This window comes from Columba livia, chromosome 2, assembly GCF_036013475.1.
Source record: "Columba livia isolate bColLiv1 breed racing homer chromosome 2, bColLiv1.pat.W.v2, whole genome shotgun sequence".
Classification (NCBI taxonomy): domain Eukaryota; kingdom Metazoa; phylum Chordata; class Aves; order Columbiformes; family Columbidae; genus Columba; species Columba livia.
The window spans coordinates 55,297,011-55,324,470 of record NC_088603.1 but is presented as its reverse complement, the minus strand read 5'-3'; the positions used below and the strand labels follow the sequence as shown (position 1 = coordinate 55,324,470).

General features: G+C 40.3%; 1 protein-coding gene across 5 annotated transcripts in view; it reads right to left on the bottom strand.

Moving 5' to 3' along the window:
* AMPH (amphiphysin) overlaps positions 1-27,460 on the bottom strand; it is a 145,414-nt gene that overhangs the window by 7,475 nt on the left and 110,479 nt on the right. For 3 of the 5 annotated variants that reach the window (XM_065052015.1, XM_065052016.1, XM_065052020.1), the window contains exons 10-18: positions 26,728-26,866; positions 25,088-25,216; positions 21,172-21,279; positions 17,960-17,983; positions 16,385-16,408; positions 13,726-13,758; positions 12,304-12,354; positions 10,109-10,225; positions 3,600-3,656 (exon numbers count right to left, since the gene is read on the bottom strand). In XM_065052015.1, coding sequence (XP_064908087.1) covers positions 3,600-3,656; positions 10,109-10,225; positions 12,304-12,354; positions 13,726-13,758; positions 16,385-16,408; positions 17,960-17,983; positions 21,172-21,279; positions 25,088-25,216; positions 26,728-26,866 — 682 coding nt within the window. The remainder of the gene's footprint in view (positions 1-3,599; positions 3,657-10,108; positions 10,226-12,303; positions 12,355-13,725; positions 13,759-16,384; positions 16,409-17,959; positions 17,984-21,171; positions 21,280-25,087; positions 25,217-26,727; positions 26,867-27,460) is intronic. The other 2 variants (XM_065052018.1, XM_065052019.1) reach the window with 1 other exon arrangement.

Below are 27,460 nucleotides of genomic sequence, written 5' to 3'. Positions count from 1 at the left end.
GGGTACGAGTTCTGGGTAACTGCTGGAGAGACCATGGACTGCTCTGCAACCTCCTTGGGTGGTGTCAACCACGGCCTTGGTTTCATTGAGGTTCCTCCTGATTTGTTGGGGAGAGCAGTGCTGGGGGGAAGCTGATTAACAGGTGGGAGAGAGACATTTATGAAACCTCACTAGGCACGTTTACCAGAATCCTCAGGTGTCACTAGTGGACTTACAGTTTGCCAAGGCTCTGGTGTTTTTTCCTTCTCTTGCCTTCAAGCTGTATTGTGGAATAAATTTACCACAGGTTTCTGCTGAGGAGAAGGAGCTGCAAGTTGTCCAGGGGTCCACAGGACTCTGTTACCCCCAAAATAAGACCTACCCTGTAAATAAGCCCTAGCATGATTTTTCAGGATTTATGATGATGCTCGAAATATAAGCCCTACTCCAAAAACAAGCCCTGGTTACAGTTCATAAAAAGTCAGTTTAAATAGTGTCCAGGCAGCTATACCTGTAAAAAAGTAAGCATCTTTTGGAGCAAAAAATGCATAAAAGACCCTGTATTATTTTCAGGGAAACAGGGTAGTGGAGTCTGTTCTTGGGAAGAGGCTCCAAGCCTTCTCTAGCTACTATCACATAGACCTAGACCAGTGCTGGCTTCAAAAATATTGCCTTAACTACAGGCCTCTTTCTAATAGAGGGGAAAAATAGAGGGGAAAAAATGTAACTGTAAAGATCTATAGCTAGGTCAGTATATGAAAACATACATAAAAGTCCATTCAGTCTGGATATGACTGCTGAAAAGTTAATGCGTATTTTGTTCCATTTCTTGAGGTGGATAGAAAAACACCTGCCTATAGATCAATGCTGAATCCTTCATCCAGCAGAGACTGTTGCTGTAATTTATGTATCCCCCTAACATTTGTATTGGTACATATGAGTATATGCTTACAGTAATAGATAAATACTTACAGTGGATTAATCTTATTAATCAAATTATCTTCAACGTGGAATTTTTAATGTATGGCAGATAGCACCAGGACAAAGTAAAAACACTGAATAAAACTTGTTTTCTAGGTACCAGTGTCAAGCTACAGTTAGCAGAATTATCTCTGATCTTCAGTTAACATCCTGATGCTCTTTGTTTCCTCAGTTTGAACTTTCCTCCACAGACGAGGCTAACTCAGCTGCCTTAACTCAACCTGAACTACCAAATGCAGCCGATGAAGGATGCCCTATCGTAAAAAGAAGTAACATCAAAAGATATGGGCAGGTGTTGACATCTTCTCCCGTGACTTGCAAGGCATTCAAGTCTGCCACTCATAGTATTGCCAATTTTAGCAGCCTTGACCCAAGAAGGTACTCAAATAAATGATGAGTATAAAAGCCCTGGAAGAGGTTAGTAAGAAAGAAGGGGAACAGAGTGCATATCAGATTGATTTTATACTGCACATTTCTAACAGCACGCTGAAGAAATCGATCTTTCTGTCTGTTGTGATTAGGATCAACACTTCTTTTCTATTTATTGGATTTATATAGCTCATTTTATTTCACTAAGGAGGAGCATACTAATTTACATGAATCAGCTCCCAAATGTCCTGCTGTGAAAGGGTGATGTTCTCACAGCCTGTGGCCATGAGTCACTGAATGTATACCACAGATTCCAAATTAGCTATCTCTAGTAGTACTATCGAAATTTGGACAGTTGCCCCATTATACCAACCAGACAGGGGACAAAGAAAAGGTCATCCAGATCCAGTATAACGAGGCCTGCCACAGAAGAACCACTTGCAGTTGTAGTGGTAGCAGAAGCGAATGCTTCTTTACCCGGGCTGCAAGCAATTCACATTTGCACATTCCTCTCATTAACTCTGCTGTCAGCTCCACAAAATGCCATGGATTCGGCAGCAGCAAGAAGGAGGCCGAGAAGAGGAGGAAGAGGAAGAGGGAGAGGAGGGCTACCGAGCCTGTGAGTGGGGGTCTGCCAAAGGAGCTCCCTGAGCTGTGCTGGATTTCCAGAGCTGAAGATCTGGCCCCATGGCTGCATTTAGAAATGGGCTGAGTAATTTTTATGACGGTTGGTTATACTGCAGCTAAGCTAGCTAATGTAATGTCAAGAGGAACTAATCATCATGATTTAGGGAATACAGCAATTGCTTGCAAAGTCTTGGAAGACTTTTGGGATAGTACTGAAGAATTTGTTACGCAAGTTACAGTATCAGAGGGACCACCCTCCTCTGGAGGCCAGATATCAGCTTAGCAAAGAGCTTGATCTCTTATGGCAGCTCTTCTGCATACAGCATTTTAAACAGAACACAGAGTCAGACTTACCAGATAAGAGACCTCAACTTTATAAGGAAAAGTGGTAATAGAATAAAAAGGGGAAAGATGATACATTTCAAAGACTTAGCCTTGATGCCCACAGGACAGTGAGGAATTCCTTCCATGTTTCTTCTTGGACCAGACTTCTTGTGAGTGACAAGCCAACACTAGAGAAGCAACGTGACACTCTTTTGTGTCAACACCAAGCTGGGCCTGATCTACACTTCCATCCCGTATTTTATTGCTAGTGTAATTCTACTGATTTCTACATGGGTGTCACAGTGGTGGGGAGGACTACAGCACCAGTGAGTCCCAAACTCACTTCCAGTGACACTGGGATATGCTGGAGCCACAGAAATATCCTCGTCTCTAGCAGAGCTAATGCTGTTTTACAGCAGGGTAACAAACCCAAGCTTGGGCAGCTGGACTTACCACATTCTGAAACCAAAGGCTTATGACCTTTTTGTACCAAAATGAGTACCAATAAAAAAGAAGGTTGCCAGCAACTTGAGATACAAATCCTAAGTGATTAATGACTAGGAGTTACCATCTCTTTCTCAGTCCCTACTTCTATTCTTGCATTTAATACGTAGCCATTCAAATTGTGCTGCTCTCTGTGGGCATTATAGTTTCACTTCAGTACAGAAGGATTCAGGGTAAGTAGTTCTACAACCTCTGAAGAACTATAAGTAAAATACAACCATAAGAGTCTACATGTGCCCAGCTTTACATATTAATTGAGGTTTTCAGTTGCTTTATAATTTGATTTTAACTGTATCTAATTTGATGTCCAATTTGTGCTTTAGAAAATAAACTCATAATATTATTTTCAAATATCTGTTTTAGTTCAGGGCATATTGTTCTAAGAAAAAAAATAATAAAAGCTTTTTTTAAAATAAAGATGTTTGCAGGAAGGCTAGGCAAACAAATTTATGTAAAGTGTAAAGGCTACTGGGAATATATGCAGCTTATTTTCAAATGTCAATAGAAATAGCACTATATTTCCTTCTGCTGTGGAGCTGCATTGTTCACTGCCCTGTGATATTTATCAGTCTATACTGCTACAACGCACGGTTTCTAAGGCAGGTCCTGCATTAAATGAGATATGCTCTGGTGTTAGAATATATACCACAGATATAGATATATCTGTGCAGTGTTAGAATAGATACTGTAGCTGGGTCACAGTCACATTGTATCAGGCTGCACATTGATGAGATGCAAATGACAATTATAATTTTTTGCCACAATTCTCTTGAAGATATTAAACCACAACCACTTTTGAGGCTGTTCATATGTACCTCGCTCTCTTTTTCAGCAACTCCAGTTGTCTCTTTATCCCCTGCCTCGACACTGTCCTGTATAAAGAGGAAAAATGATCGTTACCTTACTCATGCTGAGGTAATAGCTGCAGAGAAATTGGTATTAATCAAGCTTGATGGAAGCAGGGCACGTATGGGGTGAGATGAAATGAATGGCTGGAATTAAATGGGATAGTATCTAGCAAGTGGAAAGATTCTTGTTGACACATATAATCTGAAATAAAAGTAGTTATAGGGTAAAAAACCCCAAGAAATAAAGTTTCGAGGTAAACTTTCTAAAATGCTTGCTTGTTCCACTCATGCTGGACATTTAAAGGTACTGTTCAAAAGAGGTGGGTCACAAAGTTCATGATTTTTTTTGCAGAATCACCTTTCTCTAGGCTCTTATTCAGTAGCACATGCAGCAGGTGCCTGACATTTAAAAAACTAGACATGTGTCAGTGATTTTCTAGATGTTCAAGGGATCAAATGCACTGAACTCCCCCCAAACAGTACTTTTTAGCAGCACAGATGCCATTTAATACGAGGTCCTTTTTATCAGAAGCTGTAAGGCTGCCTGAGTTTGATGTTTTGGAAACCAGAAAAAAGGGCACAATTATTCCCCAAACTTTTCAGGACAGTACTGCCCATGCTGGTTTCCAGTTCTACTGTAGCATTTACAGATTTAATCAGTGACTCAAACCAGGAACATCTCTTCTGCTTGAGCTTGGATTCGGTTTTAGCTATTGCTCTTCCTGACCTACAGGTTTAGGTCAACAAACTGTCAAAATCACTATGATTCAGGCTTGGTTTGGAACCCTTGAAAGTGTTTTTCCTCTGTTCAGGTCTGACTCCTTGCATACACAGGCTATTTTCTACAGACGCTCTGCTGAGGAAAAGCAAATCAATGCCCCACTACGGAAATCCACTTTGCTAATAAATTTTGAGGCTGTTTTGCAAACACAGCCAGGTCAGATTTTTCAAAAGAAGGTAAGGGTGAATACAAATTATGCACAGCTCTGTGAGGGTATGGTAGTGCGGACTGTTCCCTTTCACAATCAGAAATTAGGAGACCTCAAGTGCTCAGGCTCCAGCTAAGTACCTGCACACCCCCACAACTGTCACTGCAAGATTTCTACAAGTTTCAGTTGAAATAGTTGCATGTTTCTTTTTTTTAATAAAAGGATGCTGAGTTGTATTCAAACTTCATATCACTCATGTTTATTTCTGATCTAATCTTCTAGTATTGCCTGCAGCCACCTCATAAACCCCAAACATGTCCAGATGCCAGGGCAAGGCAGCTGCTGACAGCAGCGTTACCATAGAAACCTCTCACAGCTTTATCCCATTAAAAAAAAAAACCCACACAACAAAACCAAACCAAACACAGTGTTATATAACCTTTTTTATATGATTAAATTTTTTTTAGGCTGACAAGCTTCTCCCAAGAAGCACCTGATTTTATACTAAGTTGGATGAGACTGTAGAGTGTCTTCAGTAGAAAAAATAATTATCAACAGCAAATTATAATTATTTCTTACTCTAGGGATGCACACAGCCACCCAGAGAAGTCTCACTTTTTCTTTTTTTTTTTCCTTTTTTTTTTTACAGAAGAGATGTACATAAATGTTTCTATTACCTGTAAAAGCTTTATGTCCAACTGCAAGTCAGTTGATAAATGCTTTCCCTACTTTTACTAATAAAAAGTCCAAAAATGCTGAATTTCTGTCACCAGCTGTATTTAAGTCAATTTGACTTCAGAAATTAGCATCATCATGCACTTTATAGCTAGGAATGTGCCAGCCTCTGCCCTTCTCTTAATAATACCCTGCCAATATTCTCTGGTATGAATTCCATTAACCCAGCTTTGGGCCTCTTTGCAGAAGAATCTAATATATACATATACATATTTTTAAATGAGGACTGTTTTCCGGACTAACTGAAATCACAGTTTTGGTAGGAAATGGGAAAGGAAGAACTCCTCTTGCTTCCCAAAGCTAATTTAACTATGTGCACCAGTCAAATTAATAGCATTTTGCTTTTGCTATTGTAATGACCTGGAATTTTGTGGATGGTGGTATTTGAGAAAAAAGGCATGGTAGCATGAACTCTACCATTTTTAGGGCATTAAAGCCTTTAAAAGTTATGACTGAAAGAAGATATTAGTAAAGTAACACCCTGGTTCCATAAACAGAGAAAAATCTCCTTCTGAAGACTTCAACAGAATTATACTATTCTACATCAGTTTTCTCCCATATTTAAGAGCCATATACTTCAGTGGCCTCATGCCCCAACTTTGCACCTGCACTTAGCTGCACACTCAGAATTTGAACACAGTTGACTGTTCTTCTGTATCTAACTATTGTAACGCCCTCCCCAATGACATGCTCCAACATTTGGGCACTATGAATGGTACCTACAGTGGGTTGCAACCATAATTAGAAACTCCTCAAAGCTGCAGGCTGTTTCCCAGTCTCTGCTGTACTTGCTCAGTGTCGGCAAAGAGCTTGTCAGGAGGCGGTTTCACATATGCTTACACACAGCTTTGAAAAACACAGTATTTAGCTGAGTGTCTGACTCCCTTAATGAGGGAACATCAGAGTCCAGGCAGGCATCAGACTCAAAGCACTGAAAAGCTCTTTCCAAACTAATGAGCGTAATGGAAGTAAAAAAGCTGATCTCTGAGCAGTGCTCTCAACTCCAAGGGCTATGTCTTACATGCAGGAGAAGAAGAAAGGGAAATAACAAGATTTCATAAGCTTTCATTTTACTACATTGTCCTCATGTTATCTTTGTTTGAATGTGAAAAATTTCTGTGGTGAGACGGGTAGTATTATTTGAAAAAGAAATTTATCCTTCAGACTGTATCCTTTGGATTTTACAGCTGCCTTTGGGGAAGCTAGGGAAATAGGGAAACAACCATTTTGGTGTGCAGAAATCCATGCAAGTACTTTTTACCATTATTAACTTCGCTTCTGCTGGTGCACATGGTCATTCTGTCCCTTTAATTACCAAACATTTTGTCCCCTCTCCAAAAAAGATCAACTGCTGACGGACGGCTACTAATAAATATTTTTCTATGGCATTTGAGACCTGAAGGACCAAGACAAAAATATGTAATGAGATCCCAGAAAGCAATTCTGACAAGCTCTTGGCAATCTTGTTTCAGGCAGACTAAGAAACAGCAAGGACTCCAAAACTCTCTGAGCAGCAAGTGGTACTCTATCCCCTGGACTGTTCTCCCCCTAATTTAAATGAAAACCCTAGCAGAAAAATTACTGTGAAGCTCCTACAAAGAAGAACGCATGCCATGAATTTTCTAGGTTAATGGGATGTGACAGAAAACTTAGCACAGAAAAATTAAACTGGTTGTCACTCTGAACTGGAAGTCACTAAACTATATAAAAGATTCCCAATAAGAAAGCATCTATCAATATTTTACAACTCCACTTTTAAAGTAAACTGTCACTCATAAAGCAAATGAATGCAGAACTGCTGTCAAGAAATGACATGTTTTCATCTTTTGCAACTCAAGTGTGCTTTTCTTTAGCTTTGATCATATTTGCCATTAATCCTAATCTTCAGAACTCTTCTTTGCAAGTCCTGGAAATCCCTTCCTGAAATAACAACGCCACTGAGCCAAATGCAGAATTACTCCAATTCAGACATTTTTAAAATCGACCCTTTTAGCTTATTTTCCTGAATTAGCCAGGACAACTTCATATTCAAAAAGCAACAAAAAACGAAGCACAGCAATCAAAACAGTTTAACTTGTATTTAATGCCTATGGTCTTCCTCCTGGATTGCTCTTAAATTGCCCGGCCCTTGCACTGTGTTTCTCTCTGCTTTCTCCCAGCAGCTCTGCAGGTCTGTGCCTCGGCTACAGCAGCTGCCGACAGACCATGGTCCCGGAACTCCTCATGGGCAGTCACGCAGTAAAAAGGATAATCTGAAAAGGTTGTGCTGACCAACGAGCAGATGTGCAGTGCTGCAGCCGCAGCCTAGTGTGTAATTAGTGCTTAAGATGTGTGACAGGCCTCAGAGCATTGCTTTGTCTTATTGCGAGACAAAAAGGAGCTGGCTTTCTTTTAGAAAAATGGTGAACTTCCTTTGCAATCTTTTTCTTCATCAAATCCTTACAGATAATCAAAACAAAACCATCTAGAAACAACCTTTTCAGCTTCATTAATATTTGTTCTTCCACATAATTCCCTGCCATTCACTCATGGGAAGAGAGCTCCAGATCAATGACTGCTTTCCCATCCCTCCTTTCCCACCTTCTTCATATTCCGAACTATCAAATCTACTCTGACTATACATAAGGCATTCTGGACAAGAGTTTGACAAGCAGTTGACAGGCAATTCTATTCTTTGCCTTTACTACAGAGTTGACAAGCTATTACTGTGATTTATACCAACAGAAAAGAAAACACACAGGAGGGGAAGACCCGTGTCTCCACAGACCGTGGGGCTTTCTTCATTCAGTTATGTTATTGGAAGGGGATGATCTTGAAGTCACTTGCTCCAGTGTGTACCATGGAACCAAACAAAAGTGATTTTAAAAAATTGAAATAAGTAGTCAAAATCCAATCAGAATCAAACCCTAAACATAATTCTGGCAAACACACTGGGACTGCTTCCCTCCATAGCTGCAATGTTGCCAGGAGTCCATGGAGAATGGGAAGGATTGGACAGAGACAGACATTACCTTTCCTTTCCCCCAAAGTCCACCAGAACAGCCCACCCAGCACTACCCCCCCTTTCCTTCTATAATAAATTATTTTTCCTCTCTTAGGAAGATGGGAGCAAGGGAAGCATGAAGTAGGCAGGTGCTACAGCTAAAGTTCAACCTGTCTCTTTGTATCATTTGCACTAGATAACCGCTTTTTAATCCCATGGTGCAGAGAGCTGGAACCACCCAGGCAACCTCATAAATTCATCTTTAAGAGGGTCTTTAATAAAATAAATTTGCACTCCAGAGCCGTGCACAGCAACACTAGCACCTCCTTCCTTCTGCTGAAGGCCATTTGCTTAGTCTCACCTGTGGTTTTGGTATGGGTCTAATACCACCAGCAGATAATCAGCCTGTTCTTGGCGGGCAGAGCTAGAAGGCTTAATGCTGTCTTCCTAAGTTAATGACACTATCCAATCTGGAGTCACCAATAAATGTCACCATTGGGCATGTAATGCCTGAGCTGTTCCCATTAATAAAAATGTTAAACAAGATTGGCTCCAGAGACAGATCGATGAGATGCTACAGCAGCTGCGTATCTGGGTAAGTCTTCTGTCCATGCTCTGTGCTGCCATGTCTATAGGTGCGAGTGATTTTCATTTTATTCACCTCATTTGCATCTACACATCAGATTAATATTGCTTCCCATATGTTGGTATATAAAATGTTTGCTGAAAAATACCAAATTTTGTGATGAATTTGGCATCATCATCCCTACTTAGCACATGGAGATACACCGGGCCTCACCCAAAGCCACGAGCAGTTCAGCAAGCTGAACCTCATTCTTCTGAGAACACTTAGAGCACCAAACTGCTCGATGGTCAAAAAGCACAGCTATACAGCTTCCACTGGCTTCTGTGGCAGAGGATTCGACACACAAAACAACCCCTCTTTCTGTCTTGTTTTTCAGTAGTAATCTGCATATTCTAACAGCGACAAACATGCATTAGAGGTTTTGAAAATGTTATTGTCTGAAGGAAAGCATGAAAACTGTTAGCCTACAAAAACAGATGCATTTTTCCTCCAGGGTTTCTTAGCCTGTTGGGATCACCCACCACCAGGATGTTTTGACAGTAGTATGAAGAACTGGAACCTCAGTTGGATAAAAAGGATATTCACTGAGATTCCAGTTATAAACAGGGATGCTAGTCAGCAGAGAAATCCCACACCTACCATCTCAGACCAGCTCTTCATTTGTAGCAGTATCAAGAGCCCTGCTCTGTTGTTCTTGCAGAGCTATAATGTCTTCTCATCCCACTGTTTCCTGAATGCTGACTTGCAAAAATCTCCAAAATGGCACTTGCAGTTCCCTCTTCAGCTCATGGCTGGCTTCTAAAACCATGAGCCTTGTAGACATTTATATTACAATCACATTTTTTCTTGTATATTCATGCTTTAACAAGGACCATACAAGATGGACATTGGCTTAGTTCTTATAGCTCAACTTGAAATGAAATAACTGCTAATAAGGTCATTTCAAAATGGCATCAATTCTTTCCCCTTCTGAAGTTCATCTTGAATCAAACGATCTGTGAAACCACAATCACTCAGCTGAACTTCAGTCTAAAATGCCAAACGTAAGAGGAATGACATTTTAGGGCTGAAAGGAAGACACGTGCTGGAGAGACATGCTGTGACACAGCCAGGAGATGGGGAAACCAGCCATGGATGGATGGTGATGATGGAAAGGATGGCTGAAATGCAGCAGGCACATTCACCATGATGAAAGGTGGCTTGGGTGAGGCTGGGGAGGTGGTATGTGGGACAGGTCACTCACCGCAACCTGCTCTGCTGGCTCAGCAGGCTCAGCAGGGACGGCTTCCTTTTCCACAACAGCAGCTGCAGGGATTTCCTCGACCTTGGGTTCCCCAGGTGGAGCCTCTTCAGCCTCAGTCTTTTGTTTTATTGATTTTTAAGTAGACGGTGGAAAAATTGTTAAGGAGCACATGATAGTGGGGAGGGAGGAGGGGAATGTTCCCTCTGCCTGGCACAGTGCGGCTTCAGGCTCGATCTTGCCCGGCTTTGCCAAGTGGACAACATCAGTGCCTGGCCTTACATCATCTCAAGGGTATTTTCATCTTCAGCGTTCTATATGTAAACTGAGCTAGTCCTACATCCCTCCCTCACAAGGAAAGCAAGCACTAGCTTCCCAAGTTACAAAAAGGGGCAATGGAAGTGAAGGGAAGGCACTGAAGGTTGCTCGGAAATGCTCCAGAAACTGATGGCAAGGCCAGGAGCTGAAACTGGCACTCGCATGTACCAACCCTGGGCTTCAAATATGATTTTTTAAAATTATCCCCTATTCGCTACTTCTATCTCTTCTCAGAAAATATAGACCCTTCTCCAGCAAAGGTAAGAAGCGATCAGCAGATTCAAATAGTTTTTATATGCACAAGGGCAACCACTGACTGCTTGAATTGTAAACATGAAAATAATCCATGGTTTCTTATTAAAGTGCATTCGCTCTTGAGCTCTCCATCACCTATAAGGCATCCATTTATCAACCCACTATTGGGATTTCCACCTCTTAAATTCTGGCCTAAACTTGTTTTTTAGCAAGGGGTTTTAGCAAATATCACCAGCCCTGCAATACATTGAGTCCTGTGGCAAAATAGCTCACAGCAAAAGTGCAATCTCCAATGGAGACATCACTTTGCAAATATACACGTGTCCAGGGGGAGAACTGCAAGCTGTGCTCAGCATATTCCATTTATAAAGATGGCTGACTCAACCAGATAAAATAACCGCAGTAGATTAATTTGTCATGAACAAATTGCTCAGCACAATATGAAGCTCAAAAGCTATTTAGCTACTTTCCAGCTGATAACATGCAGTTGGCTATAGGTCTCCTGTGGTGAAAAGTCAGCTTCCATGAACTTCTTAAAGATAGCAAAATCTTCTCCTCCCTGATATTTTTCAGGAAAAAAACCCATAGCCTCTCACTTACTTTCTCACATATTCCTTAAGCAGACTGATTTTTAATGAGGTACAGAGAAGTCTGCCTAAGCAAGACCTTCAGGATTTAGCATTGTATAAAGAAACATTCATTATATTATACCATGCTGTGCAGAAATCACTCTGTGTAGTGTATTAATGCCAGCTCTAGGGAATTTCACAAAGAAGAAATAGGGCTGAAATGAGAAACACAAAGTAGATTTAGCCCAGGTAAGATGACTAATGAGTTCCCTGAGGTTTAACGCTGGAAGAAACTTTCAGGCTTAAAATCACAGGTAATGTTATAACGGGGATTGCAGTGATGTGTTTCAAGTCACTTGTTGACAAGCAATCTTAAGATTAGTTACCACATTTCAGCTACAAGTAAAAACACTCTCACCGTATTCAGTAATTATTATGAACACAAGCACCACCAGAGGCAATATACAAAAGCCACATTAAATAATATTGAGTATCACTCTGCTGCTATGAAGTAGCCATAGCACTCACCCAGCAGTGCTGCTGTTCCACATCCTTAATCCAGGCTAACCACAGACTGTAAGAGAAACTAAGAAACTACCCAGGTATGATCATTTCCAAAAGGATTCTCCACTCCTTAGAAGCAGACTGTGCCTACTGTTATTACGTGGAGAGCGAATAAAACTATAGCAATATTGGAGACATTTAAACAGCCATCGAGAGCAATCACCTGCTTGCTGTACACTGGACCATAGTACTCATTCTTGTGATTTCTTAAATGCAATAAATAAACGAACTGTTTGATGACATCTTTGAAAAGTAAATATATCTTAGAATATCCTGGTTTTATTTTATTTTTTTCTCTGCACTATCTTTGTGAAAGACTGTTTCAGTGAGTGAAGGTTTACAACTGCAATGATACCACCCACCAGCTCTTCCAGGATAAGTTTTTGTGATTTAGAGAATGGAAAACACAAAAAATGAGAAAATATCTTTGCACAAAGGAAAAATAGTGCGATTTTTTGCAAGGCATTTAAAAATTAAGCAAAAGCCACTTACCAAAGGCTCCGCCACATTCTCGTTCGGTTGCACTGTAAACGCAGAGGTATCCTAGATATAGAAATGAAAAACAATGATGCAAAAATAACTGAGACAGTATGTTTGCCAGTGTTTATCAAAGACCTGATTTTTTAAATGGTTTATTTAGGTAAAGTCATAATTAAATTCACACAGAATAAGATGAGAAACTGGTTATCTAAATAGGTATTAATAACAACTATTATTAGCTAAGCACTATTAATATTAGACATTCCTTTTTCAATTACATACTCTGCACTTCTAAACTGTGCAATATTATTAAAGAGAGTGAAAACCCCTTCCTTAAACGCATGAGAGTTGCACAGACTTTGTTTCAGGCACAAGGCACTAAGTTGTGAAACTCGGAATCTTTCTTGCAGACTGTATGTGCCTGTGCCCTGGGAGAACACTAGCTCTAACCTGCTTTTACATCCTCTAGATTCTAGGCGTTTACTTGAATGGTAACTGCAGTAACTACAGATACAACGTTTTACCCACATTAAGCAGGTACAAAAATAGAGCTGTTACTCATCCAGAACCAATTAATTTGCACAATATTGATGGGCCAAAACCTTTTCCTACTGCAGCGGGGGCATCGAATTTTCATTTCCCTGGGGCGAACATTTTACCTTAATTATTAGAGATAGTAGAGTTGTGCTTTGCCCCTTTCCTTCTGGATTCCTTTACTAATTTACACATTCTGGAGCAGAATTGTTAAGCACTGAAAGACTCACTTCCACCCTTGTATAAGCTTGGCCTTTTTGGGTGCTTTTAAAAAATGTTGTACAGAGTGTGCTGTCGTTAAGTCAGTCTCTAAAAGGATGCTGGAAACTAATGAGGCCCCAGGTTATCCACCTGAAATTTGGAATATTTGCACAGCCCTGGAATTTGAAAGCAGAAACATGGTATCTTCATGTGCCGTATCTCTGCAATGTCTAACACATAATCTTAACATCAGCGCAGCAGCAAACAAATAATTCAGGTTTAACTTTCAGATTAAATTACGTCTTAAATGAAAATAAAGATGCAGAAACAAACAACACTCACAACTTACAGAGTCACTGAAAGTATGTGAAACTGAGGAAACCACACCTGACAGGATTTGGGGATTGTGAGAAAAATCCATAAAAGAGCACCAGTCCTTTTAGGAAGAAAAAATCAGTCCCACTAATGTAATCCGATTTTTGCTATTAAGTGCAGTCAGGTCAGGAGTACCAAGAGTATTAGCGTCATCCTAGTCACATCTAGGAACAATTTCTGAGAACAGACAGGTTTGGATTTGAGTCACTATGACACTGTTGTGCAGCTTGTCTGTAGAACAGATTTCCTGAAATTGTACAGCCAGTCCTAGTCCCTTCCTAACAGCACAGAAAAAAATAATCTCAAAACATGTTTATTTCTTACCTGTGCAAATCCATTAAATGCTGTGCTGGATGCCTAAGTAGAAGTGAAGATCAGAACAAATTATCATTTGTTTACTAAATCAGAACATGAGTTAAAGCACTTTTATTTGCAAAATAAAAATGTAGGTCAGACATTAAAAAAAAAGAAAAAAATAAAATTAAGGGTAAGGCAGCAAGAAATTTGACAAAAGTGCTATTTGTTAACAGGTGTCACAGAGTTAAGGAAAACAACAAAAACAAAAAGCAACGTAACTTAAGCTTTTTTATAAAATAAAAATAATAATAAAGACTAGGTAACAATTAAAGTTGTACGTATAAAACACAAAACATGTGAGACACAATGTGCCTTCACAGTTCAAAGCTTCATTCACCATTTCGAAACACATTTTTGTCAGCCTGCTTCACTACATGGCTGAAGGGCACCACACTATGAACGGTTGCATGGCAGTTTTTCAAAAAAAGCATAGCACGGGCTTAGGAGAGGCAGTGGGAAACACACAAATGGATTGTTTTTAAACGACAAGGTTATGCAAGGCCTAAGGAAGTCTTTATCTAGACTAAGCTACACACTGGGGTAGGTACCTCTTCTTTATCAGCCTCAATTTCCTGGTACAACAATCCATATCTCCGGTTAGCAATTTCATCTTCAGATAAATCTGAGTTGTTGGCCTCATTGTCTTTAGGACTAGTTGAACTCTCGGTGCTAGCATTTCTGGAATTTCCCATTTGAAACAGAGCCAAGGGTCTAGCTATCTCCTTGCTCGGTCCAGGATTGCTAACGCCTGCCTGCTCCTCAGGCAAGCCTTGTTTTACTGGTGCCTTCTGACTTTTATTGCTTGTGCTTGCACCTACTTCTCCCCAGTTGTTATCAGTCTCTCCTAGGTCTTGTGTAGACCATTTATCGCTAAAGCCTAACCAAGCATTTTCCGTGTTACCTTCCTCCAAGTCTTGCTGCTTGGGGAAAAAGGGCCAATTATCCAATCCATTGGCTTGGCCATCTGACAGATTAGAAAAACCCCAGGAATCATTAGTAACTGTTGGATCCCAGTTTGCCAGCCAGGGGTCTGTTTCCAAGGCTTCGGGAACATCACTGCTACTAAGATGCTCTTCAGCGACTACTGCTGCCGTCCTACCTGTCACTTGGTCTTTCGCATTATCTAGGCAAGGATTACCACAGCTTGTGCTAGCAGCATCAGCTGTCTCGGGCAGCAATGGCCACTCTTTTTCAGCAGCACTTTGACCATCAGCAGCACCACTACCATTTGGGAGAAGGCTGATGCTATTTTCTTCAGTTCCTTTACCAGACTCTTCTGCACTGAATAATTCAGCGTCACGCAGAACGTTTCCAGTATCTGTAGGGTCCTTTTCTGGGCGGTCAGTTACCTCTAGGTCAACACGTGCCATCATGTTTATACACTCCATGGCTGTACTCTCTCCAGTACCACTGTCAGTGTGATCTAAACCAGCCCCAAATGTCCTTTCATGATCCTGATCCCAGATACTAAAGACTCTCTCAGGTTCAGCACCAGTGCTTTCTATAGTTTTACAGTTGTCCACTACTGTTTTGTCTCTACCTTCTAGCCCTGTGCTCAACAATGGTCTTTCTCCATCTGTCTCCCCAATGACATTGACCCATTTGAATTCTTCCCTAGGGTTTTCTAGATCTGCACCATTAGCTCTCCCATCATCCCCATCATTATGTTCCAACTCATGTAAACTTTCTACTTCTGCGCTGACTAAATCTTCAAGATCTGATTTTGCTAAACCCTTATGAAGTTCTGCCTCACTATTTTCTTTGGTTTTCCAACCTCGCTCTTCCAGTTCCTCTGTACCTTCTACCTCTTTGTAGTGAGCAGCACTGGTCTCTACCTTTTCACTTGGCTTGACACCTGCCCACTCGTCTTCCTCCTGCTCTTCCTCTGCCTTTCGCACATCACACGGGAGGGGTTCATCCAACAAGCTATCAGTTCCCAGGACAGGTGTCTCGAAACTGGTTATGTTCTCTAAAGGCTGATTGGTCACCATGTCTTCCCATGGGACATTTTTGGCATCCAGCTGGTCTTCCAATGAAGTCCTCTGGTTTTCGTTTACAGAAGCTGACCCTGGTGCAGCATCCTCCTGCTCACCTACAGCAGGCCAAACACTAGCAGGCAGAGTACCCATGGATTCGCTCGAGGTTTGCTCTGCCTCAGGGAAAAGCAAAGAGCCACCTGCAGTAATTTCCTGGCTGACACTGGGTGTGCTAACATTTAGGCCCCAGTTGAGTGAACCTAGATCAGTCTGATATCTGTTAACATCTTCTGATGACCCACTGTTTGGGGCTTCCTCCATGATCAGGTTACACAGGGAAAGACTTTTTGAAGAATCAGGCTTTAAGCAGACAGAAAAGCAAAGAAAAAACACAAGATGAAAAAGATAAAGGCGGACTTGATGAGAAAACACAAAATTTATATTTTACTAGAGCAATTTTTATTTAAAGAATGAAAGTGACTAAATTAAGCTGTTTAAAGAAAAGCTATGTGGTTTGCAACATTTGGAGGCAATAGATTGCAGTGTAAAAGAGCAGCACTGATAGACAAAATCAGAAAACTATACATTACACCACACTGATTACAGCATGTCTCTAGAGTGGTTACGATTTTGGAGGGAGGTTTGCTTACCGGCTGTACCAATTCGCTGCTTGTCTGTACAGAAGAAAATCATACACATAAAACACAGAAAATAAAAGCACTATGTACTTTTTTACAGCAGCAGTTCTAAGACTAATCACAGACCTCTGAATTTAAGCCACGCTCCCAGCCTCTCCATTACATTATAAAAGAAGTTCTACATGTAAGTTGAATATTTATCACACCTTGCTTTCCTCTGTGAGCCATTGACATTTTTATCACAGGAACTCTATTACATCTCAATTGAAAAGAGGGGTTGCTCTGGGAGACAGTGACCAAGGAAGGAAACAATGCAGGTGGCAGCAGAGCTTACTTGTGTTTACACTAAGGCATCACTGCATCATTCAGGCAGTGCAGAGGGCCCTGAGCCTGCAGCTCTCATTCTCCATCACCCTGTGCCATGCAGAGGAATTTGTATCTGCACAGGGTATGGCATCAGGTCACAAAGTCTACTGTCCACAGTGCCAATCTGAACAGACAGAAATGCTGCAAGGTAGATCAACAACTGCTCTGTGCTCAACTTATTAAGACAAACTCAGTAAAAGATTGAGTATCCCTAATTTCAAACATTTAGCTGTGAAGCTCACTAATTACTCTGTTTTTTTTAAACTGGAACAAAGAGGAAAAGAATTATAATACTGAATACATATATAATATTAACAAGCTATAAATAAAACTGTGTAAAAGGAAGACATTGACAAAGCTATCTAATATAAATGTAGAGCAATACATTCAAACCATTTCTGTGTTATCTTAACTGATCTAGACATTGGCAGCCTTGAAATTTTGCCTAGCTTACATACGTGACTGGTTTTTCAGGCCTTATTTAACCTTTCACAATAGAAAGAGATGAGAATTTAATATACATCACATACACCAAGTGCTCACAAAACAGTGCTGCAAATCTGAATGCATTAGAAGCATCCACAGATTTCTGTACTGACTGACGCTGCAAAAGGTCAAAAATGAGTGTACCAGGCTCCGTGTCAAGTCAACCCAGCTATCTCCATGACAAAAAGTCAAAAGAAAGCTCAAAAAAATGAATTGTTTTCTTCCTGCAGATCACTGTATCTGATTTGGCACCAAGAGGAAGAAGGAAGGATTCATGCAGATTCCTAAAGTAGCAGCAGCTTTTGTGAATAACTCCAATTCACTGAATGCCCACAAAGACAAGTTAAATTCTCCCTTCACTCCTGAATTTTGAGAAAATGGAACTACACTTTCAGATAATTAAAACAAGTGACTAGCATCCATTCATACCCTCTAACAGCAGTAATTCAGACATGAGAATAAAAGCAACACACATTTAGCTGTAATGATTGTGAATCTTATTAACCTAGATTTCTGACATAATTTAGGTTTTATAGGCCAAACAACAGAGATTGGGTTTTTTTGTTGTTGGTTTTAAAAGACCCCTAGTGGCTCCATATACTTGAAAGTGTTTGTCATGGTCTGTAAATTCTTTATTGTGGTTTTTGGTAAAAGCACTGTAAATCTGCACTTAGGGTGTTACAAAATCAGAGGCACAGAAATACCCCAATTCACAATGCTAAATGTCAGGCTTACCGTCCATAGATCCCATGGCAATGTCTGAAAAAAGGAGTGGAAAAAACAGGCTCTTAGAAAAGCACTCTTCATATACTCTGTGTTCAATATGCTACATAACTGTGTCCTTTAACTAACTAGAGAGAACTTATTTATGTGCATATTTATAATACATATCTGTTTTCTATATTAGCGCATGTGTGTGTGCACGTGTCTGGGTACATATCTGCATAATACGCATTTTGGTTAAATAAGAAGGGCAGGATGCAACAGATTGTGGTATTTCCCACTTCAAAGCAGTTGTTGCTTTTCCAGCAAACTCACACCACCACGTCCTTGAGTAACAGATTCTGAGCTGCTGACTGAATTACTTTCACCAGGTACAGGAGTCTTTGCAAGGTGTAAGCTTTAAAGAGCTTACATGGGTCAGGTTTTTTAGCCCGTTAAAAATTATTCAGCTATCTACTGAGAACAAGTGGGTTTTCTCATAACTCTGACACCAGGAAGGAAAATGGCATGTTTTTTGGGAAAGAAAACAAGAAAGTTGATTGATGTTTTAATTTGCTTGTTCAGTTTGTTAAGTAATAAATGTTTCTGATGTCTCAGCAGAAGAGCTGAATGCTTCAAAGCTTATCTACTATACTTACACCTAGGTTCAAGTCCATGAAAACTAAAAACTAAAGATGTTTGTAAAGTAAAATGTAAAACTGTTCCTGAAATATTTGCAAATGTTAAATGTGACATCTAACTTTTGCCTGAGAGAAAAGATTGCTGCAGTTAGCTTCGTTTCTTGCCTGCTTCTTATTTTATAGGGACAGAGTGGCTCTCTGAACAACTTCTGTGTTCACGAACAAAAGACACAGTAATAACTCACTACTCTGATTTACAGCAAACTAACATTAATGGCCATTTCTCAATAGGTTTAATTTGGTTTAACTCCAGGTATGTGAATCTTCTGTGTATGTAATTCACAAGTGTACCTGCTTACTCCGCTGTAACATTATTAGCTGAACATTTGAGCTTTAAGGAAAAATGACAGGTCTGTTCTCGTAGTGCTAACTGGTACAAACCCTAGATGTCCTACTCCATGGAAGGGGAGATGGCTCTTTTCTTCTTTTTTTTAATTTCTTTTTCATTTTCCTTTCACTGCTTGTAAGACTTTGAGCATGAGGGGGAAGGAACGAACTGAGGGAAAGGTGAGACAGAGCGCAGCTTGCAAACAGAGGTGAGGGCCAGGGACATTTAGAAAGTCCACATCTGAAGGATCCATGGAAACAGAAAAGTAAGTGAGGAAGGGCAGACCGGGGCTCACTTACTGTCGTCTGATCATCCTGGCAGAGCAGCAGATGGAAGTAATTAATTAAATGATCAACAGGGAAGTCATGCCTGGCCTCCCAAGACATCATGGCACAGATAACTACTCCTGTCTTCACGTCACTACTTCAGCAGTTTGCTGAGGGGAAATTATCTGCGACTGAGGCAAAAATTACACACATATAGAAATACCACTTAAGGTTCTCTTCTTTAGCACCCTGCAAGGTAGTGCAGGGCTCTCCAAAGACTCCAACCACAGGTTTCATTCTGTCTATGCTGCCACAGTAATGACCCTGCCATTTCCAGTGAGACCAAGACCCAGACTGCAGGGTTGTCTTCCCTTCTTCTGAAAGCACAGTGCTCTGACTCATCCTCAAGCTCTTGTGGATGTGGACCATACCTTCTCATATATATATGTTAGGAGGAAAGGTGAAAGGAAAGGAGAGACTGAAGGTGCCCAGTGAATGCTTCCTAGTAACCCAGATGAAAACTAACAATGTGCTTTTCTACATGGAATTATATTATGTATTTCATGGTACATTTGAATCTGAAACAACTGTTTTTCAGTAAAGTAACAAGCTCTTCTACAATCTGGACAACATGTTATCAGGTCAAATGTGCTCTGTCACAAAAGCTAAATGTCTTTGATTTAATGATCCCACTGCTCTAAACAGCATTATTACAAGACAAGCTGAAAGGGTAGAGTTGGCAAAGTCACAGCTAGAGTTTTCAGTCACTGCTGAATGGCAAGCAATTTCCTTCCCTTTCCCCTTCCATCTTCCCCTTCCCTGTTTAGAAGGAGCGAGAAAAACAACAAGAAAGATGCACAGTCTCTGCTATAATAAAAACACTTCTCCTAGCAAACCACAATGAGAAAGTTCAGCTAACGCTCTGAGTGCTGACAACACACTATTCTTCTGACAGTGCAAAACCCATCAGAGATCACTACAGATCTCATTACATAACTAGGACTGCACACCAAATAAGAAATTAATTAACTGAGGAAGAGGTCAGCAGAGAACCAGGACTATCTCAGCCGTAAAGCTTCTTGTCTTCTCACTCCTTTCCCAGTGCCACATTCCTGAAGAGCTGATTAGTTCTCTCATGTGTCAAAGCACAAGCCAGGTTAGTGACAGCCACAGGGATAATAGGTTTTGCTAAGGGTGTGTTAATAATGTTTCCCTCTCTGTGTACAACATAGAGCTACAGCTCTGCTGGCCAGAAGAACTCCCCTACTGTACCATCAGCCCTGCGGGTAGTGAGGGTGAGTTGTGGATCTTAAAATAGCTTTCTTTTTTTTTTTTTTTTTAATATTGCTGCAAGAAACTACCATGGCAAATATTACCATAGAATGCAAAATTTCTTTAACACAATCCTGCAGTGAAGCATCCTATTCCATCCTCTCATTTTCCTTGAGGTTAGGTCTAAAATAGATTTATAAAAGCAAAACCACTCAGATCATATCCACTGCTTGGTACAGAAACTCCATCACAGCAGAGCAATCACATGATGACTCCAAGAGACCTAGGTCCCTTAAGGCGTCTTTCCAGACATTAAGAGTCAAAGAGAGACAGAAAAAACATCAGAAAAATAGGCGCCAGAGAATTATAATGTTGGCACTAAAAGATATTGTAAAGATGGAAAATAACAGCATGGCAAAGCCAAGGCCAAGGTACCAGCAACCATTATCAGTGGCAGACATCTCATTTTACCACCTCACAACATCCTCTCCTTCCAATACATAAACAAGTACAGGGTTACTGAAGGGGAAAGATAGATGGCTGACTAGAGCTGCTCAGGAAGATGGAGTTTTTCTGACACTGCAGATACACTGCTCATTAGTACACAAGGCAAATCTTTGCTACCAAACCCAGCATGTTGCATTCATACGCTTCGCCTGCCTCAAGGCAAAGACATACCTGAGACATGGGTGAATGAGTAACTCCTGTTGATACAGCTTCTGGCTTGAAAGGGTCAAAGTCCAAATCTAGCAAAGATTCCTCTTTCTTAGTTTCAGGAACTTCATTCTGTTAGAAGAGAAACATAACTCTTGAAAAACTCATCTTTCAAAAGCTGCCCTGGGCAGCAAAATATTAAGAGGCCCAAGGAAAAAAACCCAACAACATATCACAGGCTTTCTAGCTGTGATGCAAGCCCTGAAGACTTCCCTGAGCTTTAGTGTAACTTTTAATTGTACTTTAAGTTTATTTTGATGACCTTCATTCTTATGATGCCTTTGTTTTCTCTGTAGTGCAGCTTTGTCTTTTCAGGCTAAACAAATAGCAGCCCTATTTGAGAAAGTGCTGAGCATTCACCCTTGGATTGTGAAGGCTCTTTTAAAGTGCTTTGAGACAGACACCAGAATTAAAGACTACATAAATTGCACCCAGTGTCCACACATTCTAATAAGTGAGTTTCTCCCCAAACACAAACATTAGTAAAAAGCCAGTATAGAAGGACATAAATACATTTGAATTAAATTTCAATTCTGAACATGACAACCAATTGACATTTAATGCTGCCCCTAGCTCTAAACTTTAGGAAATATCTTACATAACACTAAGTCTTGCTACACTGATCTGCTCTTACAAAACTGGATTACATGGTAGAGCCTTTTTCTGTTTGCAATTAATGAATTAGCCAAGGCCTCTGAGGTGACTATAAATATATATTGGTTCAATGGGCTACAGGACTTTCCCACTGTAAAGTAACATGAGCAAATAATTAAGGTGTTTCAACATAAAATTATAACCAGCATGGAAATGTAGCTGAGATGTAATTATCCCTAATGATAAATATTCTAGGCAAGCATCATGGTTTTGGTAACTAGGCTAGTACTGCCCACTTCTAGTTGGTCAGTGCTTATTCAATAGTGAGACAAGCTTGTGTTTTGATGTACAGATTAAGTTGACAGCAAAGTTTTCATTAGAATGTTATTTTGAAAATTGTTCAGGTTGGAAACGGTACCATGTGAAATCATTTGTGTACACACATTCACATATTATCTTATGCAAGAATGGTAACACCGGTCAGACCACATACTTCCATGTCCTGTTCCTGACTGTGACCATAGTATAAGACAGGGGAAATATCCAACAACAGGGCAGTTGTGGCAATAGCAATACTAGGAGATAATAATAATGATTATGATAATAGTAAAATAAACAAACAAAGCCTTTTTATTATTAAAACATTTAAGAGTGTAAACTTTCCAAATTAGTGTTATTATTGATAAAGAAATGTTCAAATGCAGGTAATTAATGGCTTCCGTACTCCACAAGTCATCTGACCTCTCTGTGTCATCTGAAAATATGGTCGACATAGCTTCTCTAAGTTATGGAAAGATGACAGAGTAGCCTTGAACTCTTCAGTCTGGAAGAGGAGTGCAAGTGGGGATGTCAGCGGGGTCTACGCTGGTATGAGAGGCAGTGGGGTTTGGCTGCTCCATGACTCCTCCAAAGCAGGAAGGCAGGTGGCAGCGAATCTGGTGAGGGCAGATGTGGAATAAAGAAAAGGTGGTGGTGGCCCACGTGGCACAGAGTTCAGCTGGGGACCTCCTTGCCATCAGGTAGCTTGAATGCAAAAAAATTACACATGCCGAAAGACAGAACAAATTTGTGGCAAAGCAGTCTGTTCAGGATTACTAAATACATAGAGAACATGTTGAAGAAGTCCCTAAGCTACAAATGGCTGGCACCCGGAACATGACCGGAGATGGGAGTGTAAGGAGTACCAACTCCCTTGTTTTATGGTCTTCCTTGGCCTCTGCTTTTGGCCACTGGTGATGACAGATAAGTGGTCTGACACTAGTATTTAGATGACACACTGTATTTAGACGTCATCACATGTGCCCTTGAGGCACTAGTATTCGTATGGTCATAGAGCTTGATGAAACAACACAGCATTAGGTTGCATATAATCACAAACAGATGTAGATGGAAAAGTTAATTATCTTTCAGTGAGGTTAGAGAATGAAACCGTTATTTATGAGAATTGAAACAAATGAATGGGAATCTCACTTAGGCCACTCGTGATGACAGCTAAGGTACCTGTAGTGACAGGGTACTGATCAGTGACTGCAAAAATTACCATTACTGGTTACTCTGAGACCAAAATGAATGGAACACTTACAACTTCAGGAGCAAAGACCCAAATAAACATACAGCATAAAAAGATATCACATTAGATGGAGATTTAGGAGAAACAGGTACCTCAGGAAATCCCTCAATAAGAGACAAAGCTGTGACAGGAAGGCATGCCAGTCATCCTGTGTTAATTCCACCATAGCATGACGAAGCATGAATAAATGCCACATTCGAAAAAGGCAGCTGTGGCAGAAGCAAGGCTGTATGTATGCATAAAGGATCGAAAAGGCACAGAAAATCTTTGAGGACCATCAGAACTGCCAGATGAATTTTTCCTTGAGAGACAAGGGAAAGATTCCAGTTCTCAGGAGCGTACGCCACCTTTATTACACCATCCCAGTTTTATACCAATCTCTCATAGAAAAGATGTAAAGATTCTGGAAATGTGACTTACACTCATTTAAAGCCACATTCCAGTGTCAGCTCTTAATGGAAAAGCAAACCAGTTCCATTTCTGCTTCCCTTGCTGGTTTTACAGGTGAAGGTTAGGTGGGTACAGCATTTAATGCATGGGGCCATATGTGGCACAGGTTACACTGACTCTTGCCACTGATATCGAGGCTCATGGTGCCAGTGATACTCCCACAAAGTCAGGGTACAATGATGGAACAGACCCACCATCTCCCTTCAGCAGGAGGGCCCAGCAGTGGCCGCGTACTGGCAGATGCCATTAATTCTTTAATTGCGTGGGGACTTAACTATAAATAATGCTTTTCTCTTCCAAACAGATCCCTATGGATGGCAATGCCTTTTTCTCCCCTCCACAAGAAAACAAAACATCATATGTTCAAATTATCTAAAATAATTTTGGTTTTCATTACTGTGACTAAATTCTCCTGTGTTGTCAAATGAATTAGTACAAAAACAATAATTCACATGAAAACAAAAACTCATAAACATTCTGCGTTAGCTTCAGATCTGCATATTTCTCCCCAGTCTATCAGACACAGGCTCAGATTTCAGAGCTGTAATTACCATAATAGAAAGGGTCCATTATTGAACAACCACCAGTTACCAAAACTGCGTAAAAGCTGAATAACTGAATACAAATTATACAGATTCATTTTACACAACTCTGGCTTTTCTGTTTGTGTTATACAATTTTTAAAAATTTCATAATAATGAGATAAAAGTAATTTTGATCACTTCTCTGCTGTGTAACTAATGTTTCTATGAGTCAAAACCAAGCAAATGATTAATCTAGCTGAAACAGCCTTTAATACCTGCAAAGCATTGATTTAGACATGAAATAGCATGTCCTCTAGGAAATATTTTTATGATTTTGATGGAAGAAACAGTAATAACCAAGGATCACTGTAAAGTGTCACTTGAGATGCTTGGGATTAGAAAAAAGCATCCTAGATGAACTCTTGGCTTTAATGAAATCTGGATTCAGTCAGATGTCAAACATAGCTGCGTTTCTTCATATTTTCAGTCAGCCCTCTCAAGAAATCTCTAATTTTACTCAATGTTAGCAAAGCTAGCCCTTTGGAGTGATTATGCATGATCAGTTCAAAGATAAAATATCGTATGTGTGACCCTCTCAAGATAATGTAAAATGGTGATTGTGCTTCTGCCTTCTACCTACACCTTCCTCCTCCCTCCCCATGGAGATCAGAGCTAAGGCTACGATCCTGGAGAACTCAAGGCGATTGCAAGTTGGACCCATACAGCACCCTTTGAAGTTTACCTGTGATGGAGTCGTCACATTGATTTCTGGGACAAAGTTGTCATCAAAGAAGTTAATGATGTTCTCCTGTTGCAACTCCTTTGTGGGTGTGAGCTTGGGCAGCGGTGGGACTGGCGGACCTTTCCTCAGCTAGGCAGACAACAAAAATATCACAGACTAGTTCAGGGATAAAAGAAAGAGCTCTAATCTAGGCCTAAACAATCTGTGTTAGGTTTTTATCTCTGCTGCTTCACTCTAAATGTGGGAAAAAGCCATGGGTTGAAAGGGACTGTTTGGCTGTTCACCACCAAATGCCTTGAAATATGCACTGTGGCAAAAGCAAAACAACTCTCTGTTTCAAACTAACTCCAATTTAAGATTTAAAATTTCATACAAAGGCATTTCTTGGCTGATTTTCTTCTGCTGTGATGGGCACACAGTGCAAGACACTTTCTCTCCCACGCATGTTTGGAAGCATGATGCTGCACAGAACTAGGCATCGGCAGCTTTTTGGCTTCTTAAGTTCATTCCCATTTAGCAACACCATTTTGTCCCTACCCACCTGTTCAAAGCCTAGTTATTGCTAAGAGCATATAATCTCTGGGAACCACAGCACCTCACAGGTGCTTAGGTTACTAATTCCCCCTGCTCTCCAGAGATTCATATAACTAAGAGAAAATAATTGCTTGGAATAATATCAAATATTATTGCATAATTTAACAACCTGTCAAAATACAGAGGAAAAAAATGCATTAAAATCCTCAGGTGGTATAGTGATGTAACACCATTGGCACCAGTAAGACTAAACTGATTTGTATGAGATGAATATTCAGGCAGTGAGGTCACGTTTTAGGACACCAGAAAAAACAAGTGTGCTCACATATAATCAAATGCCAGACTAAATTTCTTCTGATGTGTTCCCCCCATAGAAATAACAATCAGCACAGAAGCTATTCTCCATTCTGAAAACATCAGGAGCATCAACACAAGTCTTGTGTTTGATACGTGCGTGAACTATCAGGTACAACCCTTACGCTGCAGATGATGCCTTTCATGAAACTGATTCTTATTTCACCAATACTGGTGAGAATAAAAATGACCCCAACAGCATCAAATTTCTCAATTTGGTGTTAATAACAACCGTCAAATCTTTAATTATCAATAATTAGCACAGCAGTATTTAAGCTAGCTCTATTATTTACTGTTTAGAGGGAAATCCATGTTGGCCAGACCAGTGATATTCACTGGCTAATTTTTTTCCAGGATAAACATATATTTGAAGATGAATTAAGAGTAGCAACATATAATGTACTGGAATTCACTAGAAGGTTTTAGAAATAGGTTTTTAAGCAATTACTGCTGGGATACAGGTCTTCAACACTATGCAACTTTTAATGAAGTGTTTTGCTTTTTCTACACCAAGTCCTACCAGTTCACTGGGCACCTTTAATTATCTTCACTCCCCCTTATATAAAAACCACTTTCCACCCATGCTTGTGATACAGGGATGAACAACCAATGAACAGAACAGAGCGCAACAGAGCCAGTGGCCTCCCTGTCATTTCTCAGTCACTGCCTAGACAAAAAATCCACTATATACATAATCTCAGCTGTCTTTTACTGCACAACAGGCCAGTTTCTCCTGCCAGGTTTCCGCTTACCTGCGTGGGTGACTTAGGCCGGGCTGGTGCCGGAGATGCTGGTGCCAGCATGTGATTGGGACTAGCAGTAGGGCTGGGCAGGGGAGAGACCTCCTCTGGCGGTGATGGTGTTTTTGCAATGCGGAGTGGACCTGAATCACTAGACAGAAACACAGCAGTAGTGAGGACATACATACCGTGCTGACTTCCTACCTTGACAATTTGATGCGAAAGTTGAACTGCATCCCTGATATACTGCCAGTGATCACAAAATGCAGTACACACTGGAGATGAACTGATTATATAAAGAATAGAACTTCAACTAAATTAAAATTCAGTGATCTACAGTGTCAAAGGAAGTTTTAGTTTTGAGTGATCTTGATTTTTGGAACATCTCTTTACCTGACCTGTATAACTTGGGGGAGACAGAGTGCCTGCATTTTTTTTTGGATTCTCTATCTGAAACAGTGTTTCATGTATAAGAAGTCTGTAATGATCATAAAATGTGAGATGGAATTATTGTCTTCATTTCACACAGAATAAAAGTCTCTAAAGATAAAAATCCCAAGGGAAGGCGTAACAATGAATAATGCAAACAAGTTTAAAAGCTCAGCAATTTCAGAAATGTCCCAATTAAATAAAATGCAAGCAAGATTATCATAAGCATATCACTATTTAGAGGGACAACTCACCACAACTATAAACAAGCAGTAGTGAAGTGACTTCAACAGAGCTCTGCTGATACTAAGAAAAG